At 37.5% G+C, this 17,972-nt stretch overlaps 1 protein-coding gene across 1 annotated transcript in view; it reads right to left on the bottom strand.

Moving 5' to 3' along the window:
- Positions 1-17,577, bottom strand: part of HPGDS (hematopoietic prostaglandin D synthase) — a gene marked incomplete at both ends in the record, with an annotated part of 28,656 nt that extends 11,079 nt beyond the window's left edge. Inside the window, 4 exons of the mRNA XM_082838457.1 lie at positions 367-465; positions 5,218-5,327; positions 10,660-10,752; positions 17,445-17,577. Of these exons, the coding sequence (XP_082694583.1) occupies positions 367-465; positions 5,218-5,327; positions 10,660-10,752; positions 17,445-17,577 (435 nt within the window). The remainder of the gene's footprint in view (positions 1-366; positions 466-5,217; positions 5,328-10,659; positions 10,753-17,444) is intronic.
- Between the last annotated feature and the right edge of the window lie 395 nt (positions 17,578-17,972).

Genomic DNA, 17,972 nt, shown 5'->3' with positions numbered 1-17,972 from the left:
GTGTTTTTAAAAATGACAATGTTTCTTAAGATAGTGTTTCGCTAATAGAGTCCACAGGTACTTCTCCACATACCCTGTGCACCAATTTGACACAAGTTCATTTGTTTCACTTTGCTTTAGTTTGTCAGTGATAGCTTTTTAAAATTTTTTTGTTGTTGTTATATAATTATATAAAATATTTTAGTTCATGTTTCCAAAGTTAACTCCACTGAAAAAGTTTTATTCAGAGAAGTTTAGCTTTTGTCCCTGCTCTCTAACCTACTCCATCCCTATGAGTAACACTTTTTTCAATACATTTTTATAAAGTTTTTGGTTTATCCATATATGTATATGCTTGTATTTTTTTAAGATGTAAAACATACTCACAGAGTTACCAATAAACCACTCTTTTTCCCCTAAGTATGTGTCTAAATCTTGCAGAAGATGAGATGCATCACATGTGAGTAGCTCCTTAAACATCTGATCCTAAGAGAGGGAGAAAAAAGATTCCTTTAAGCATAATAAGAAGAAAAACAAATGAGTTGAAGAGGAAGTAGATTTTTCCATCTTCTTTCTCCCACATGAGTTCAAAAAGGAAGTAGCTACCTGTTATTGGTGGTGGTTGCTTGCTTGTTTGTTTTTTTAAATGAATGGCATAGAGATTCAGGTCTGATTTTCTATAGATCTTATTCTTCCCTTTATTACTCATGGATTAAAAAATAAATATTGTCATCAGTTCTTATTGTTTCTTTGTTAATATAATGACTAAATATTTCATCAATAAAATCTTTTCATGGTTTTTTATCTTAATTTTTGTTAATGAAAATGATTCCATTATGTTTTTACATTTCTAAAATTCCCTACCTTTTTTAGGCTCACTCCCTTTAAAGTGAAATAATTTAACTAAAGGTAAAGAAATTAATTTATTTTGTAAATAAAATTTATTTTGTAAGACTATTATTAATAAAATATTATTATTTTGTAAGATTCCTCCAGTTTAGCAGTCTTTCATCTCACAGTTACACTTAACGGAAGTAATCCATAATAAATAGTAATGTTCTTGGGCAGATTTTCTCTGTTTGGCTTGACATTGTACCTTAGGGTGAGATTTCTCTGCCTTGACTATCATCTGTAAAATGAATCCAAGGTGCCCCCTTTTGATATAATAGGTAAGATATTATTACAAACCAAATAATATCCTTGGGAAAAAATAACAGATATATCCATTTAAAAAAATTATCTTTGTGTTTTTACTTGAATCTTTGAAGACCAAATAATTTATTCATGGCCTCTTTCTTGGTAAGAGGTATTTATTTGTTTATATACAAAAATCAGGCTGGTTTGTATTGTGGATGTGAAATGTAAGCCAAACTCAAAATATTATAAAATATACATATATCATTAATATTCACAAATGAATGAATATTATAAAATCTGTAATAAAATCAGCCTCTATTAAGATAAGTCAAATAGTGGATAAATCTCACCAATTTACTGACTTACTTCTTGTTACTATTATGGCTTAGCTGGGTAATACAGATTATTATAACATAATGCCTGATATTTGTAGGGCACAGTTGGCAAAAGCATCGTTACAGATTTACGTAGGTTTGCCACATTTCAGGTACTGAAGGTTGGGAAGTTTGTCATTATTTTGACTTTACATGCTTTCCACGGTTCTATACCACCTTTGTACATAAGGTTCTCTCTCTATGGTTAATATATTCATAGTTCTAAATAAAATAGTGTGAATCCTTCAGCCCCTTCCACAGAATCTGTGAGCTAAGAGGCAATGGGCCCAGAAACACGTGACATTTCCCATAGCTTAGCTTAGATCAGCATCAGTTGGGGAGGTAATAGCCAGCTTGGCTGTCCTAGAATAGCTAGAAACAGGAGGGAGTTAAATGGAACAGGATGTAGATGCTGTACAGCTTTCCAAAAACTCCTGTGCGTTCACCTGGGTGATTCTGCTACTTTTTCTACTGTGCATTTCCACAGCTTAAGGTACACCAATGCTTTGTATATGCAGTGCCAGATAAAAATCTTATCTCTGTGCTCTTGAGTTCCTTAGCCCAGGTTCTCTTTATGTGTTTGGTGAGAATCATATCAGTCTAATGAAATGTAAATTGCTAAACAGCATAACCATTAGTATTTAAGAGTCATTTTAAAGAATACTCACCAAAATAACCTAAAGAAGATAAAATTTTCTTACATAGCCTTTTCTGATAAACCCTAGATAGCCATTCCTATACTTGGTGGACTCAGAAATTTCCTCCCACATCCCCCAGAGAGTTATAAGGAAGGAGATTTTTGCACATTGAAAAGTCATTGCTATTGTATTCTATCAAATGACATTTAGAGGATTTAGGGAGGTTTGCATATTTCTCCAAAGCACCATTTTAAAATCCACACTGCCCAAATCGTTTAGGATTGGAAATGGGCCACTGCTGTTCCCTCAGTCCTGCTGATCCATCACCCCCCCCCCAACCCCCTGCCCTGTTCTTCAGATGAGGAAACTGAAACAGATGCATTGAATAACCACAGAAACACTAGTGATAACTTCAAGGATTATCAGTGTGACCAATGCTCAGAGACATATTTTGCCTTTAAATTAATTTTTTTTAATTTTAAATTGGAAATGGAATTTTTAGCATGAAACATTTATAATTATGTGTACTCCATAGATTTTTAAAGAACATATAAGAAGAGGACTATTTTCACTGTTCATCCATCTTTACTGTATCAATATTCTGCTTTTGAAAATTTTATCTGACCACAAGGTGGCAGCAATGCAGCCCACTACGGAGAGACTAAGTAATAAGATGCAAAAGAACTGTGTATTTTTCATTGTATTCTGGCCAGGTCCTGCTTATTAATCAGATAGTCTAGCTATTCACAATTATTTCTGCAACATGTCCCTTCATATGATTTATTCATGAACTTGGAATATGTCCTGTGAATTTGTTTTTCTGAGGTAGGTAGCACGTAAGAGCATTGTTATTCTAATACAAAGGTAGAGTTCCCCTTATCATAAATGTTCAAAGAACATTTTCCTTTGGGAGAAAAGGAGAATGGAAAAATAGAGAAGTAGAGAAGGGCAAGCCCACATGGAACAAAAACCTTTAGATACTTTTTTCTAAATTGAGAATTATGCATCTACTTGTCTCTGCATTTATAAGGATATGTGAAATATAGATGTCATGTCTGACAAATAAAAGGAAAAACAATGAGCACTGAATTATATGAAAACACTATAATAACTAATATTTAGTGAATACTTTCCACCTAGCCATAGGTACTTATGCTACCATTTAATCCTCCCAACATACTTTGAAGCAGATTCTATGATATCCCTACTTTACAGACATAGAATCTGAAAATTTGATAGGGAGTTAACTGACAACTGGTAAAAAGAGAATCAGGATTCAAGCCTGGCAGTCTGACTCCAGAGCCCAAATGTATTTCTATCCTCAAAGATGAGTTTTTATTTAAGACTCTGTTCTGGTTAGTCAGGTATCTGTATATATACGTATGTGTGTGTGTCTCCCCACACACCTTACGTTTATGTCAAGGAATCGGTAAATGTGAATACTTTTATGTTCCAAATATCTCTATTTAAATCAGAGGGTCCTAATTAAACAAAAAGTATTTAGAATAAATTGCTTAAGTAAGTTGATAAGACTGCCATTTGTTCTGTGCTGTAGCTTTTGGATACAGGCCTTAAGCCATAACATGTACATAAATACTCCTACACAGCTGTTTTGAATGGCTGCTACCACTGTGGCATTACATCCAGTGGTTAAGAACATGGAGTCCGAGCCAGAGTGTCTGGGATTTGAATTCCTTGTGTACCACTTACCAGCTAAGTAACCTTAGGTAAGTTATTTACACTACATGAACCTCAATTTCTTCATCTGGAAAATGAGGATAACAACAGTTTCCAAAATTTTACATGAAGAAGTCTTGAGGATAAGAGATACGAATACTGGAGATGTGTCCCAAGTAAACAAGGGAGTAAATAAAAACAGAGTACGTCATCCAGGAAACAGGACTCCAGCTCAAGAGAAAGACGTTCCTGGGATGGCAGTGAAGGAAAGTCCAATGATGACAGCTGTGCAAAATCCTAGACAGCTCTACAAAGGAGAATGGAAATCTCTGGCTCGATAGCTCCAAGAAAATAATGGAAACAGTAGATTATCTGATATCATTGACTTTTGTGAAAAATTGCATTGGCAGGCCATTGGATAGTGTGGGAAGGTTCAGCAATAAAAGTAAAAAAGAATTAAGCAAATGAAAAAAAGACAATTACTAATTTGAGGAGGAAAGTGAGAAACGAAATATAATCAAAGAATACCATGATGCACAGTTTTGTACAGTATCTGCATAGGCATACTAATGTAATGACTGAATATAGATTTCACCACAATTTTTTTTTTTTTTTTTTTTTTTGTGGTACGCGGGCTTCTCACTGTTGCGGCCTCTCCCGTTGCGGAGCACAGGCTCCGGACGTGCAGGCTCAGCGGCCATGGTGCACGGGCCCAGCCTCTCCGTGGCATGTGGGATCGTCCCAGACCAGGGCATGAACCCGTGTCCCCTGCATTGGCAGGCGGACTCTCAACCACTGCGCCACTAGGGAAGCCCCCTCACCACAAAATTTTAATATTAGGAGTTTGGGGGAAGGGAAGCAAAGAGAATGACTATGTAAGAGATAAATTCTAATTACTATAATAAGTCTATCAGAACTATCTAGGGCTTCCCTGGTGGCACAGTGGTTGAGAGTCCACCTGCCGATGTAGGGGACGCGGGTTCGCGCCCCGGTCCGGGAAGATCCCACATGCCACAGAGAGGCTGGGTCCATGCGCCATGGCCGCTGAGCCTGCGCGTCCGGAGCCTGTGCTCCGCAACGGGAGAGGCCACAACAGTGAGAGGCCCAAACTATCGAAAATTTGTGAATCAAAGAAAGCCATATTTACATATCCTATAGAAAATATGGAGATATATAAATCCTAAAGAAACAGCTAAAAGTGTTAAAATGAGGGTTGCATCTGAGAAAGGGTTAATATGAAGAGGTAAGGCTGGGAATCACTGTAGTAATTTGTTTTAAACTTTTTAATATAATTTGATATTTTAAAACTAGATGTATGTCTTACTTTTATAAAAAGGAACTTTGAAAAGCACCTAACAATGTTTGGCAAGTGGATATGATTAATAGCAGTAACAGCAAACTGATCACATTACTTTTATATCTTGTTTTCTCTCTGCCCAAGGAAAACGAGACATGAAATCATCCAATGTGTCCACGACTGCATCAACTTGACATTGTTGCAATTCTGTTTTTCCAGCCAAATCTATGGAATAGAGACAGGCCATTTTATGCCCAAGAATATGCTCAATTTATTTTACTATAGTAAAACTTTTTTAAAAATAGGCAATATATTAATATGGTTCAAAAATTCAAAACAATATAAAACAGTGTCCGGTGAAGACTAACTTCCACCTCTGACCCATTCACTTCATTTTGCTTCCTTACCTACCTACCATATTGGTAACCATTTTCATTCATTTATTTTGTATTCTTCCATTGTTTCTTAATGAAAATAAGAATCGGAATCCCACTCAAAACGCACCTCCCCCATATATCCTAGAGGTCTTTTCTTACAAGTCCCTTAAGGGCATCCTTGCTCTTTTTTCAGGTACATGGGATTCCTTTAAGTGGAAGTGCCACAATTTATTTAACTAGCCTCAACTGATTAGGTTTGTTTCCAGTCTTTTGCTAGTGCAAGTGATACTACAATAAATAACCTGTACATACATTATCATTTATCTTGTAGAAAGAATTACTGTTACATGTGCAGATAATTTTTTGTCAGGAGCATTTGTTTGCTTCCTGGGAACTATAAGTTTAAAATAATAGAAGTGTTGTTTTTTTTCTTTACTGCCATTCACTGACCATCATTTTGCTAAGGAATCATTCTAAAATGATTCAGTGTAGAAGCATTCTAAAATAGGTTACATTTTAGCCAAGGGAACTGTCAACAAAATGAAAAGACAATCTACTGAATGGGAGAAAATATTTGCAAATGATATGACCGATAAGGGATTAATATCCAATGTATACAAACAGCTCATACAACTCAACATCAAAAGGACAAATAATCTAACTAAAAACTGGTTTGAAGAACTGAATAGATATTCTTCCAAAGAGGACATGCAGATGGCCAACAGGCACATGAAAAGATGCTCAACATCACTAGTCATCAGGGAAATGCAAATCAAAACCACAATGAGATATCACCTCACACCTGTCAATATGGCTATCATCAAAAAGGACACAAGTAACAAATGTTGGCAAGGATGTGGAGAAAAAGAAAAAGGGAACCCTCCTACACTGTTGGTGGGAATGTAAATTGGAGCAGCCACTGTGGAAAACAGTAGGGAAGTTTGTCAAAAAGCTAAAAATAGAACTACCATATGACCCAGCAATTCCACTCCTGGGCATACATATGGAAAAGACAAAATCTCTAATTCAAAAAGATACATTCACCCCAATGTTCATACCAGCATTATTTGCAATTGCCAAGATAAGGAAGCAACCTAAGTGTCTATCAACAGATGAATGGATAAAGAAGATATGGTATACATATATATATATATATATATATATATACATACACACAATGGAATATTACTCAGCCATAAAAAAGAATGAAAGAATATTTGCCATTTGCAGCAACATGGATAGAATTAGAGGGTATTATGCTAAGTGAAATAAGTCAGACAGAGGAAGACAAATACTGTATGATATCACTTATATGTGGAATCTAAAAAGTACAATAAACTAGTGAATATAACAAAAAAGAAGCAGACTCACAGATACAGAGAATAAACTAGTGGTTACCAGTGGGGCCGGGGAGAGGCAATATAGGAGTAGGGGATTAAGAGGTACAAACTATTATGTATAACATAAGCTACAAGGATATATTGCACAACACAGGGAATATAGCCAATATTTTATTATAACTGTGAATGGAGTGTAACTTTAAAAATTGTGAATCACTATATTGTACGCCTATAACTTGTAACTTTAATAAAAAATAAAAATATAAAATAGGTTACTTTTGTACAAATGTATAAATTTACTAAAAATCAAGGAACTGTATATACTGACAATGGTGAACTGTATGTAAATCACGCCTCAATAAAGCTGTTAAAAGTGAAAGAAAATGCCTTAGTAATTAGCGTTCTTCTGTAAGCTATCTATATTTTCACGTGTGTGATGTTCAAAGACTGATTCTTCTTTCTGACCTTGAGAAATCCCTCCGAATTGTATCACAAGGTCTCTTCACTCATTTTCATCCCTACTTTGACTTCCACACTCAAGGCTTCAGCTGTCAATTTTATACAGATGACTCATTCAACATGTTTAGTCCCAAATTCCAGAGCCATATTCTCAGCTTCTTTTTTTTTTTTTTTGCGGTACGCGTGCCTCTTACTGTTGCGGCCTCTCCCGTTGCGGAGCACAGGCTGCTGACGCGCAGGCTCAGCAGCCATGGCTCACGGGCCCAGCTGCTCCGCAGCATGTGGGGTCTTCCCAGACTGGGGCTCGAACCCGCGTCCCCTGTATCGGCAGGCAGACTCTCAACCACTGCGCCACCAGGGAAGCCCTCTCAGCTTCCTTTGGGATAGTTCTCTATGTATCCTTTGGGGTCAGCCGCAACTGGGGCTACAGCAGTGAACAAAGGAGATCAATTCCTTGCCTGCATGGCACTTACGGCTAACTGGGAAAGACAGACAATGGAAAGGATACTGCAAGTTAAGGAACTTTTTCTTTTAAGAAGAGGACGAGGAAGAGGATAAGGCCAAGGAGCTATGGGAATAAGGAGCTATGTCCAGGTGTCATCTGCCTGGCCCTTACTCTCCTGCTCAAATAGACTTCCCTCCACATGCCAGTATGTCTTCTAACCCTAGGATGATTCTGTCTTCACAAACTTTCTCATATTTCCCAAATAGGCACCCCTGCAGTCATGCCAAACAAAGTATGGCCAGAATAATCTTCCTAAGCTCATAGCCATGGTTATGTTGCTTTTCCAGATAAAAATTTAAAGTTGAAGTCAGACAGAGAAAGACAAACACTGTGTGATCTCACTCATATTGGAATCTTTAAAAATTACTGCTAATAACTAACTCAAAGATACAGAGAACAGATGGTTACCAGAGGCAGGAGCAGGGGTAGGGGCAGTAAAATGGGTGGAAGTGGTCAAAAGATATAAACTTCCAGTTAGAAGATAAATACGCCCTGGCGATGTAATGTACAGCATGGTGAGTATAGCTAAGAATACCATCTATTTGAAAGTGGCTAAGAGAGTAGTTCTTAAAAGTTCTCATCACAAGGAAAAAAATCTGTAACTATGTGAGGTGATGGATGTTAACTAGATTTACTGTGTGATCATTTAGCAATATATACATGTACTGAATCATTATGTCATACACCTGAAACTAATGTAATGTTATATGTGAATTATATCTCAATTTAAACACAGCTCTACAGGGGCTTCCCTGGTGGCGCAGTGGTTGAGAGTCTGCCTGCCGATGCAGAGGACACGGGTTCGTGCCCTAGTCCGGGAGTATCCCACATGCCGCGGAGCGGCTGGGCCCATGAGCCATGGCCGCTGAACCTGCGCGTCCGGAGCCTGTGCTCTGCAATGGGAGAGGCCGCATGCTCTGCAACGGGAGAGGCCGCAACGGTGAGAGGCCCATGTACCGCAAAAAAAACCCAAAAAAACTCTACAATTGTTTAAGGGATGACATTAATACTCTGGCTCTTTCTTACCAGAATCTATTTTTCCATCCCTTTCTCTTTCTGCTTCCGCTCCACCCAGCAAATTTTGAAGTTCTTTTCTTTTTCTCCTGCCATTTTTTCTGTCTGGAATGTTCTAGTCCAGAGATTCTCTAAGTGAGTTCCATGGACCAGCTGCATAAGCATCATCTGGGAAATTGGTAAGAATGCAAATTTCCCACCCTAGGCCTATTGAATCACAATCTCTGGAGACAAGGCTGAACAATCTGTTTTAATGAACCTCCAAGTGATCCTGATCTACATAAAATTTGAGAAACACTGCTCAAGTCCAAATATTTCTCTTGAAAGTCTAGGTATCTTTTCAGGCTGAACTCAAATGTCATTTCCACTTCAAAGTCAAATTTCCATAGTCAGAAGTCATCTCCATCTCTTATATTTAGCTATCTATCTATCTATTTATTAATTTATTTGGCTCTGCTGTGTCTTAGCATATGGGATCTTTTTTTTTTTTTTTTTTGGTTGCTGCATGTGAATTCTTAGTTGTGGCATGTGGGATCTAGTTCCCTGACCAGGGATCGAACCCAGGCCCCCTGTACTGGGAGTGCAGAGGCTTAGCCACTGGACCACAAAGGAAGTCCCTCCATCTCTTTTAAACTTCCAAAAAATTTTGTTGGCTGAAATGTGTTAGTGTAACACAAATTTTTGTATTTTTAACATACATACATTACTTTGGTCCAAAAATGAAGGTCTAGTAATTATGGCCCATTTTATTGGTAAGATAACCATGTCTCTCGGCCTTCCTGGGTGGCGCAGTGGTTGAGAATCTGCCTGCCAATGCAGGGAACACGGGTTCAAGCCCTGGTCTGGGAAGATCCCACTTGCCGCTGAGCAACTGGGCCCATGAGCCACAACTACTGAGCCTGCGCATCTGGAGCCTCTGCTCCGCAACAGGAGAGGCCGCGACAGTGAGAGGCCCGTGCACCGCGATGGAGAGTAGCCCCTGCTCGCCGCAACCAGAGAAAGCCCTCGCACAGAAACGAAGACCCAACACAGCCAAATAAATAAATTAATTAATTAAACGAATTTAAAAAAAAAAAAGATAACCATGTCTCTACAGCTTGGATCATAGTGGTTTTGGGGGTAGCAAAGAGGGTGCCAGTGTCAGGAGTGGGACATGGTGATTCTGCAGATTATTTGTAAAGAAAGGGTCTTTAAAAGAAGCCAAATGTAGCCTTTCACTCAAAAAGAGTGTTATGAGAGTGTGAGGGGGGAGAGAAGACAGCAGAGCATAAGATGGGGGAAGGCACCAGGCAAAGATGAGAACTAAGTTTCCCTTATTACTCCTCATCTCATCACGTTAGCACATGCACTAAATAAACAATCCAGTAGCCAACTACCCACTCAGGAGGCCTCAGATGGCACTTTATGGAGGCAAAGAAGACTCTCCTTCTGTTTTTTTTAGCATGATTAGGATGAAAGACATTGGGTACATGATTTTAATAGTATGAGTCATTTCAGCCTTCCTATGCCACACGTATTTCCCATTAATTAATCTTCTCTGATAACCTGTGATATGCATGCTAGCAAAAGTTTGGGTTCAGACACATCTGTCTAATTTTTCAGCTAAATTCCAATAAGGGATTGAGGACAAGGAAGTGTGGGGCAGGAGAGACTGCAGGCAGTATAAAATTAATTGTCTAGGGAACTCAGGGGAAATTAAACTGGTAGAGATGGTATATTTATACTTCTCTGGCACTGAATCCCATTCTCCTTTGCACTATATTTTAATCCCATTCAGTAATAACGTTACTTAATGAATATTGAATATATGCCATGTTTTTTTTTTCAGTTATCAAAAACTGTACACACAATAAATATATTACCTGTATTTTTGGTCAGATATCTTGCTATTGCTAGGCTCTGGTGAAGGTTCAATCCATCGACTTCCAAAATGGGAATTTTGCCAAATGGAAGAGCTTAAAATAAAATGGCAAAGAATCAACTTCCAGAACAAAATCAAGTTATAATACTTCCATTTTACTGATAATTGTGGAAATAAAACATGATAGTAATGTTACAGAATTCTTGAATATTAATTCTAGAAGGGACATTAGGCATCGCCTAGTGGAATCTTTACATTTTACAAGTTTAAAAAAAGAGAGTTGTTAGAAAAAGAAACAGACTCACAGACATAGAGAACAAATGAGTGGCTACAAGTGGAGAGAGGGAAGAGGGGAGGGACAAGATAGAGGTGGGGGAGTAAGAGGTACAAACTATTAGGTATAAAATAAGCTACAAGGATATATTGTACAACATGGGGAATACAGCCAATATTTTATAATAACTATGAATGGAGTATAACCTTTAAAAATTGTGCATCACTATATTGTACATCTGCAACTTATATAACATTGAACAGTGACTATACCCCAATTTTTTTAGAAAAGGGGAAAAGAAGAGTTGTTAGAAGAGCTGCTATAGACTTAGTGACAGAACTGGGTCTAAACCCCAAGTTTACAGTGATACTATCGATATATATTATATATTATCTCACTTACTATATAATTTTTTTAAACTTTTAAAGCCTTATTAAACTTTCAGTCCTCAGAGATTACATTAATTATTCTTTAAAACCATAGTCTGAGGAATATGAAGAGTTTGATATTGAGTTATGATAAGGAACTTAGCCAAATTCTTATTGATCATTTGAAGTATATAGTAAGCGACAAGCATATTTGTACAAATATAGGACAGATTCATAGCAGGTGTATTAATATTTATCTGTAAATCCTACTTTGTTTTCTTATCTAAACCTATTATATTTTTGTCAGAGAATAATTTATTATTCTTCATTATAGAAAAATTCTATTATAGTTTTGTCAGAGAATAATTTATTATTCTTCATTATAGAAAAATTCTAACACTTCATTATAGAATAATTCTACCACATAATGATAAATATTTTAATTGCTTTCCCATATATATATCAAAACAAAATCATAATGTATATATGTTTGTAAACCACTTTTTTAAATTTGATAATACCTTTTAAAATCTTTCTAAATCAATAAAACATCATTTTTTAAAGCATACATTTTGCCATACGAATTAATCACAATTTTCCCAACCAGTGCCTTAGGCTGGGACATATAATTGTTTTGGATACAGGGAAAAGAATAAAGTGCCACTCATAATCCCATGACTGTAACACAACTACTAGAATCAACCTTCAAGCGTCTTTCGTTTGCACTGAATAAGTACAAGATGAACTACAGTTCACATCAGGAATAAAAACATCTTTGAACACTTACCTAATAAGTGTGCCAAGTCCTATTCCAGGTGTTTGAGATACTGCAGTGAGCAAAACAAAGTCCCAAATAAAACTGATACAAACTGTGATGCCTTATTTGAAGCAAAGTATGTAATCAAGAGGGAATTAACATGCCTGACATTTTGAGGGGTGCTTCCTTTTGCGCTAGGCATTGTACTAAATGTTTAACATGCCCATTCAGTCTTCTGGTACTTACAACAACCCTATGAAGTAGGTATTAACTACCATCTCATTTTATAAATGAGGAAATGAGGTGAAGAGAGGTTATAGAAATAGTCCAGATCACACACCTGATAGAGGTGAGAGCCAAGTGAGAGGTGAAATCCAGTTGGAACTCTTACTCAGCTGTTTTCTAGTTCTAAGAGCCATGTTTTTGAAAGACATTAAAAATCAGAGCAAGCCCAGAGGATAGTATCCAAGTTAGAGAGGGTCTGAAAATCACATGATATGAGGATTGGCTGAAGAACTTCTACCACTCTTCACCGAAGAGGACAGAACAAATGAAGTGGAACATAAACACCATCTCCAACATGACGTAGCTATCAAATGGAAAAATAATCTTACTTATTTGGACTATCTCTAAAATGCAGAATGAGAACCAAGAAGAAATTTTTAAAGGGCATATTTTAATTAATTAATTAATTTTTTGGTGGTGGGCTGCGTTAGGTCTTTGTTGCTGCGCGCGGGATTTTCCCCGGTTGCAGAGACCGGGGGCTACTCTTCGTTGCGGTGCGCGGGCTTCTCATTGCGGTGGCTTCTCTTGTTGCAGAGCACGGACTCCGTAGTTGTGGCTCACGGGCTCTAGAGCGCAGGCTCAGTAGTTGTGGCGCAAGGGTTTAGTTGCCCCGCGGCATGTGGGATCTTGCCGGATCAGCGCTCGAACCCGTGTCCCCTGCATTGGCGGGCAGATTCTTAACCACTGCACCACCAGGGAAGTCCTAAAGGGCATATTTGAACTCAAGATGAAGAATAATTCTCTTACCTTTGGAGCTATTACAATGGAATGTGTTTTCTTATGAGGTGGTAAGCTTTCAGCTACTGGAAGCATTTTAGCCAAGCTTGGAATAATTGCTAACAATTGGAATATGGGCTGCATCTAACAAGAAGCAATTTAAGAAGACAAATGCTAAGTCCTTTATTTGGTTCCAGAAAAAAAGAATTTCATGGTGTTGGAGTTGTAACTTAACAGGAGCACCTGTCAAAAAGCTTTAAGAGATTTAGTGGTGCTGAATGCAAGGCCTCAGTATGATACGGCTGCCAACATAGCTACTGTGATCTTGGTAAAAACGTCTTAGAAAAATGTCTACACTTGTGCCAGGAGCGATGGTCCCATTCTGCTCTGTGCTGTTCCTATGCTTGCAGGCACAGGCACTACACGTAAATTAGCAGACAGAGTCTAACAGAAGCTTGTTCTACTTGGGTGGTGAGCAAACCCAAACCAGGGGAAATAAATGGAACACTCCAGGAAGAGAAGAGAGTTGTCCTTTGAACCTAGATGTGATGGCGGATCTCAGACAGTCCATAGGAAATAGTACCTAAATCAAGAAGTAGAGTCAGGGGTGGGAAGGGTGCACTGAATTTCACAATAATGATCAGAGAAACGATCAAGGAAGCTCCAAAAGTTGACATCTAAATAGAGATACAGGTAATGAGTTACCTAGGGACTCAATTCTGAATTCAGCCAAAGACCTTCCTTATCTTCAGAGTTTTCATTAAAGTGACTATACTGCAATGTCTTTTTCTCTATGATGTCTTAAATTTACTAAATGTCTTATAATAACTGGATGTGAGAGAAAAAATAATTTGTTCTCCATGGATTAAAATGGTAAGTCCAAGACCAATGTATGAAAGCCACATGGAGGTAATTTCAATTTTGTATAAGGAAGATTCTTTTAAGTTTTCCTCCCTCTCCTTTTGTTCTCCCTTTCCAGAATTTCATGGAGATGTTGGACCTCCTAAACTGGTTCATTCTCAATTTTCCTTATCTTTTTTCTCTTATTTTTCGTTTTTTTCCTATTGTGCTTTCTGGGGGATTTACTTAGTTTTCATCATTTTATTGATTTCTTTGTATCCGACATTCATTTCCAAGAACTTTTTGTCTCCGTACATCCCTTTAAGATTGTATAGAATATCTTCTCTTTTCTCTGAGGATTTTATATTTTTGAACTTGTTTTCTTGCTATACCGTCTTGACATCTCCAGAGGTGTTTGGTTTTAGGTCTGTTTTATATTAGAGAGTTTTCGCAAATATGGGTTAACTTTTGACTTGCCATTACTATTTAAAAGGGCAAAGAGGTAAACGCTCACTGGAACCTCAGTGTGCATAGGAGGGGCTTGCCCACAGATTGGGCTAGGCAAATTCATTGAGGGATCCCCATCTGTTCAGTATCTGTTAGACGTTTTTCTTAGACTGATCAGCTTCCCCAGAGAGAATTCCTCCCATTTCCTGTGTGAGGGATATTAGTCTGGTTGCCATTGATTGTAGAGCAGGGGAAAGGGCTGTTGGTCCCACCATCTAGTTTCTAGACTTCCACTGAATGCCATGTTTACTGTAGCATTGTGTCCGAGACATGCCTGGTGTCCTAGAATCCTCTGGTCCATCCTCTTGAAAGTAATCTCTATGCTTCTTCCAGGGAGAGAGAGGGAACTTGTGGTCATACTGCTTCTTCATATTTTTCCAGGCAACCCTGTATCAGCTCAGCTCTTAAAGTTATCTTTTGCAACCAATTCCTGACCCTCTGGAGGATCTTTGGGGTGATTTAGCTTGCCTTCTCCTCCTCCAGGCTTATATTTGAGCATCACTGGCCTTAATGGTAAGTGACCTTACCATTCTTTGACCGGTTTTCTAGCTTCCAGAATTTTGTGCTATCATATTCAAGGTTGATTTCTTTGTCCTTGGGGTGGTGGTGACTTTTTTTTAAGTACTTTAATGTTATTAAAGGAGAGATTAAACACATGTGTACAATCTACCAGGTTTGACCAGGAAGAAAATTTTAATAGAAATATCCAATGATATTCTAGATTATAGCAGAGGGGATGGTCATAGCGAGTTTCAAACACCAGAGAGCATCCCTAAATTGGACAGGAGACAATACCAGATACAGTTTGTAATAGAAACTGCTTTTCAATATCTATTCTTTGCTTTTTTTCTCAAAGTAATAAAATCCTGGATTTTTAGCTGGGCAAATGGTTGTCCACAATAAAGTCAACATTCCCCAGCTTCCTTCGTAGTAATGCATGACCACGTGACTAATTTCTTGCCAAACAGATATAACTGATGTGATGTGTGCAACTTCCTGGTCAGGCTGTTAAAAGGAAGAGGTGTGTTCTCTTCCCTCTTCTGCACTTTCTGTGAGTTGGAATATGGAAGGACGGTGAACTATTCACACTGTGTCAATAAGAACCCACTACGGGTGCAGATGAACAGAAATGAAAGAGCCTCATCATTGACAACATCATGGGGCAGAACTGCTATACTAACTTGGGCTTTTATGCAAAAGAAATAAATTTTTCTCCTCTTTAAGCCATTTTTGTGTTGGGTGTATGTTAAAGCATTTGAAACTGTAGCTTAACCATCATTAACTTTAAGATCCCTTTCAATTCTAAGAATATGTGAAAACATTAAGAAAATGCAGTACTTCCATTTTTAATAACAATGAAAAGTTAAGGTAGAATAGGGTATAAAGAATACAAAGAACTTATATCTAAAAACTAAAAGGCAGAATTTGTTATATGTAATACCTCCACAACTGGCTATTCATCTTGACTTATTTAATGGATAAATTTAATATTCACCTATTTTATGTCCACAGAAGCTCATGTACAAATTCTGATATCAGAAGAAATGCTTGGATATTAAAGGTAAAGTTTCAGAAGAACAGGAAATAAGATATTCTATCCCATCGGAGAAGAGTTCTCTGGTAAGAAAAGGAGTAATTACAGGGGCAATGACTTCAGAGAAACTCATGCTTCCAAAAGGCAAGTGGCAATACTTATTGTGAATACGTCAATTATCATGGTATTATTTTTGTTGGCATTATCTAGTGCAAATAACTTGGGCTATAGTATTAGATGGACCTGTGTTTGAAAATCAGCTGTACCTTGCTAGGGCTGTGAACTTGGAAAAAGTACCTAAACTCTGTGTGCTTCCAACTATAAAATTAATAGTTAATCCAACTATAAAATAGAAACAATAATACATCCCCTGTTGACGTGTTAGAGAAATTAAATGAAATAGGGTCTGCAGACTATCCAGTTCTGATAGCCTACAAATGCTATATAGTTGTTTTCTTCAGCTTCATCTTTATCTGAAATTTTAATAATCTAGCGTAAAAATATAAATTTTAGACACTTAGTATTTCCAGGGAACATGGCAAGCATCTAGAGGATGACTTACAACTTAACTGAAAACCACACACTTTTGTTTGTTTAATAATATTTCTAATTCTTCCTCACTGTCCTGAGTGCTAAGAAGCATGTTTTCATTGTGTTACCCGCCCAATTTGTAAATTTGCTCTTTCCTCTGATCAGACAGACCCCAGTTTTGTTCACGTACCCGCCCCTCTCTCATACGGTCACAAAGCCTCATGAAAACTGCTTCCATCCCCTACTTCAGAGGTGGACTAGATGATTCTAAGGTTCCTCCCACTCCCTTTGCCAATGATTGGTTCAGAAATGGACACGTGACCCAATCTGAGCCAGTGAAACATGAGAGGTTTGCTGAGGTCTCCTGGAAAGTTTTTCCTCATTCTTCTGGGAACACTTAAGGAAGCAGTGCTTTCTCCTCTAGCCTCTCAAAATTGCTTTTCAACACTGCGAGGCTGGAATTGCAGCAAACATATTGCTACCAGCTTCATGATTTAGCCAACACACTGAGGAGGAAAAATGGATAAAGCCATCCTTTGAAACCTGGCCTACTTCTGGATTTTCCGTTATGTGGTACAATTCATTTCCTTGTTATTTAAGCCATCTGAGTTTTGTTTTCTGTTACAGCAGCTTCTCTTATCTATCATCCAAATGTTAGTGATATCTGAGCAAGCCCAGGCTAGTCCAATGGTCAAAAGTTTGACTTCAGTATTTCCTCCATTTCAGCTCTTCTGATAAAGCTTCATGTTGTGTTATTTTTATATGCCCCCTCTGTCAGTTTTGTGTTTTCACCTCAATAGGAAATTTTCTGGGTCACAGAGCATTTATTTAACTTGCCTGAACTGCTGCTTCTCAGTGTAAAGCTACATGAGATTTAAAAACCTTTCTATTTTCCTTTCCCTGAGGAAAGACAAAAGGTTCTGGAAACATTTTCTCTACATACATTTCCATGAACTACATTTGTGCTACTTACTTGACTTGACTTCAGGCCAATCAGATTGTTCTATTCTGTGGTCTTCATACTTTATGTCCAAATATGCAAATATATAACGAATAATTTCTGCTCTCCCCCTCATATTAAAATAAGTGAGTTTGTAGTTTGGCATGGTGCGATTCTGGAAGGAGAAAAATAGAGGAATTATTTTAACAGCCCTCTAGAGATGTTTCAACATTTTTCTTGGAGGACTTTTCGAAAACTTTTTGGCATCTTCTGAGATAACCAGAGATATTAGAAGATATTTCAAAACCAGAATTATAAATCACTACCCCAATAACATATGGAGAAAACTTGATAGAAATAAAATCTTGACTCTCTTTAAGAACTAGATGGAATATTCCAGTGAAATAATCAAATTCAAGTTTTATTTGTAAAAAGACATCGGAGTAATAGGGTATCTATATACCAAACTTCAGAGAATGGAGTCAAAAACTTTGCATTTTAAGAATTTTTTGTCCTGCCTTTAGACACATAATGAATGGTGTCGACATTTGGTTTGTTGTT

The sequence above is a fragment of the Leucopleurus acutus genome, assembly GCF_964270905.1.
Source record: "Leucopleurus acutus genome assembly, chromosome: 4".
Taxonomy (NCBI): Eukaryota; Metazoa; Chordata; class Mammalia; order Artiodactyla; family Delphinidae; genus Leucopleurus; species Leucopleurus acutus.
This window is presented reverse-complemented; position numbering and strand designations above follow the sequence as displayed.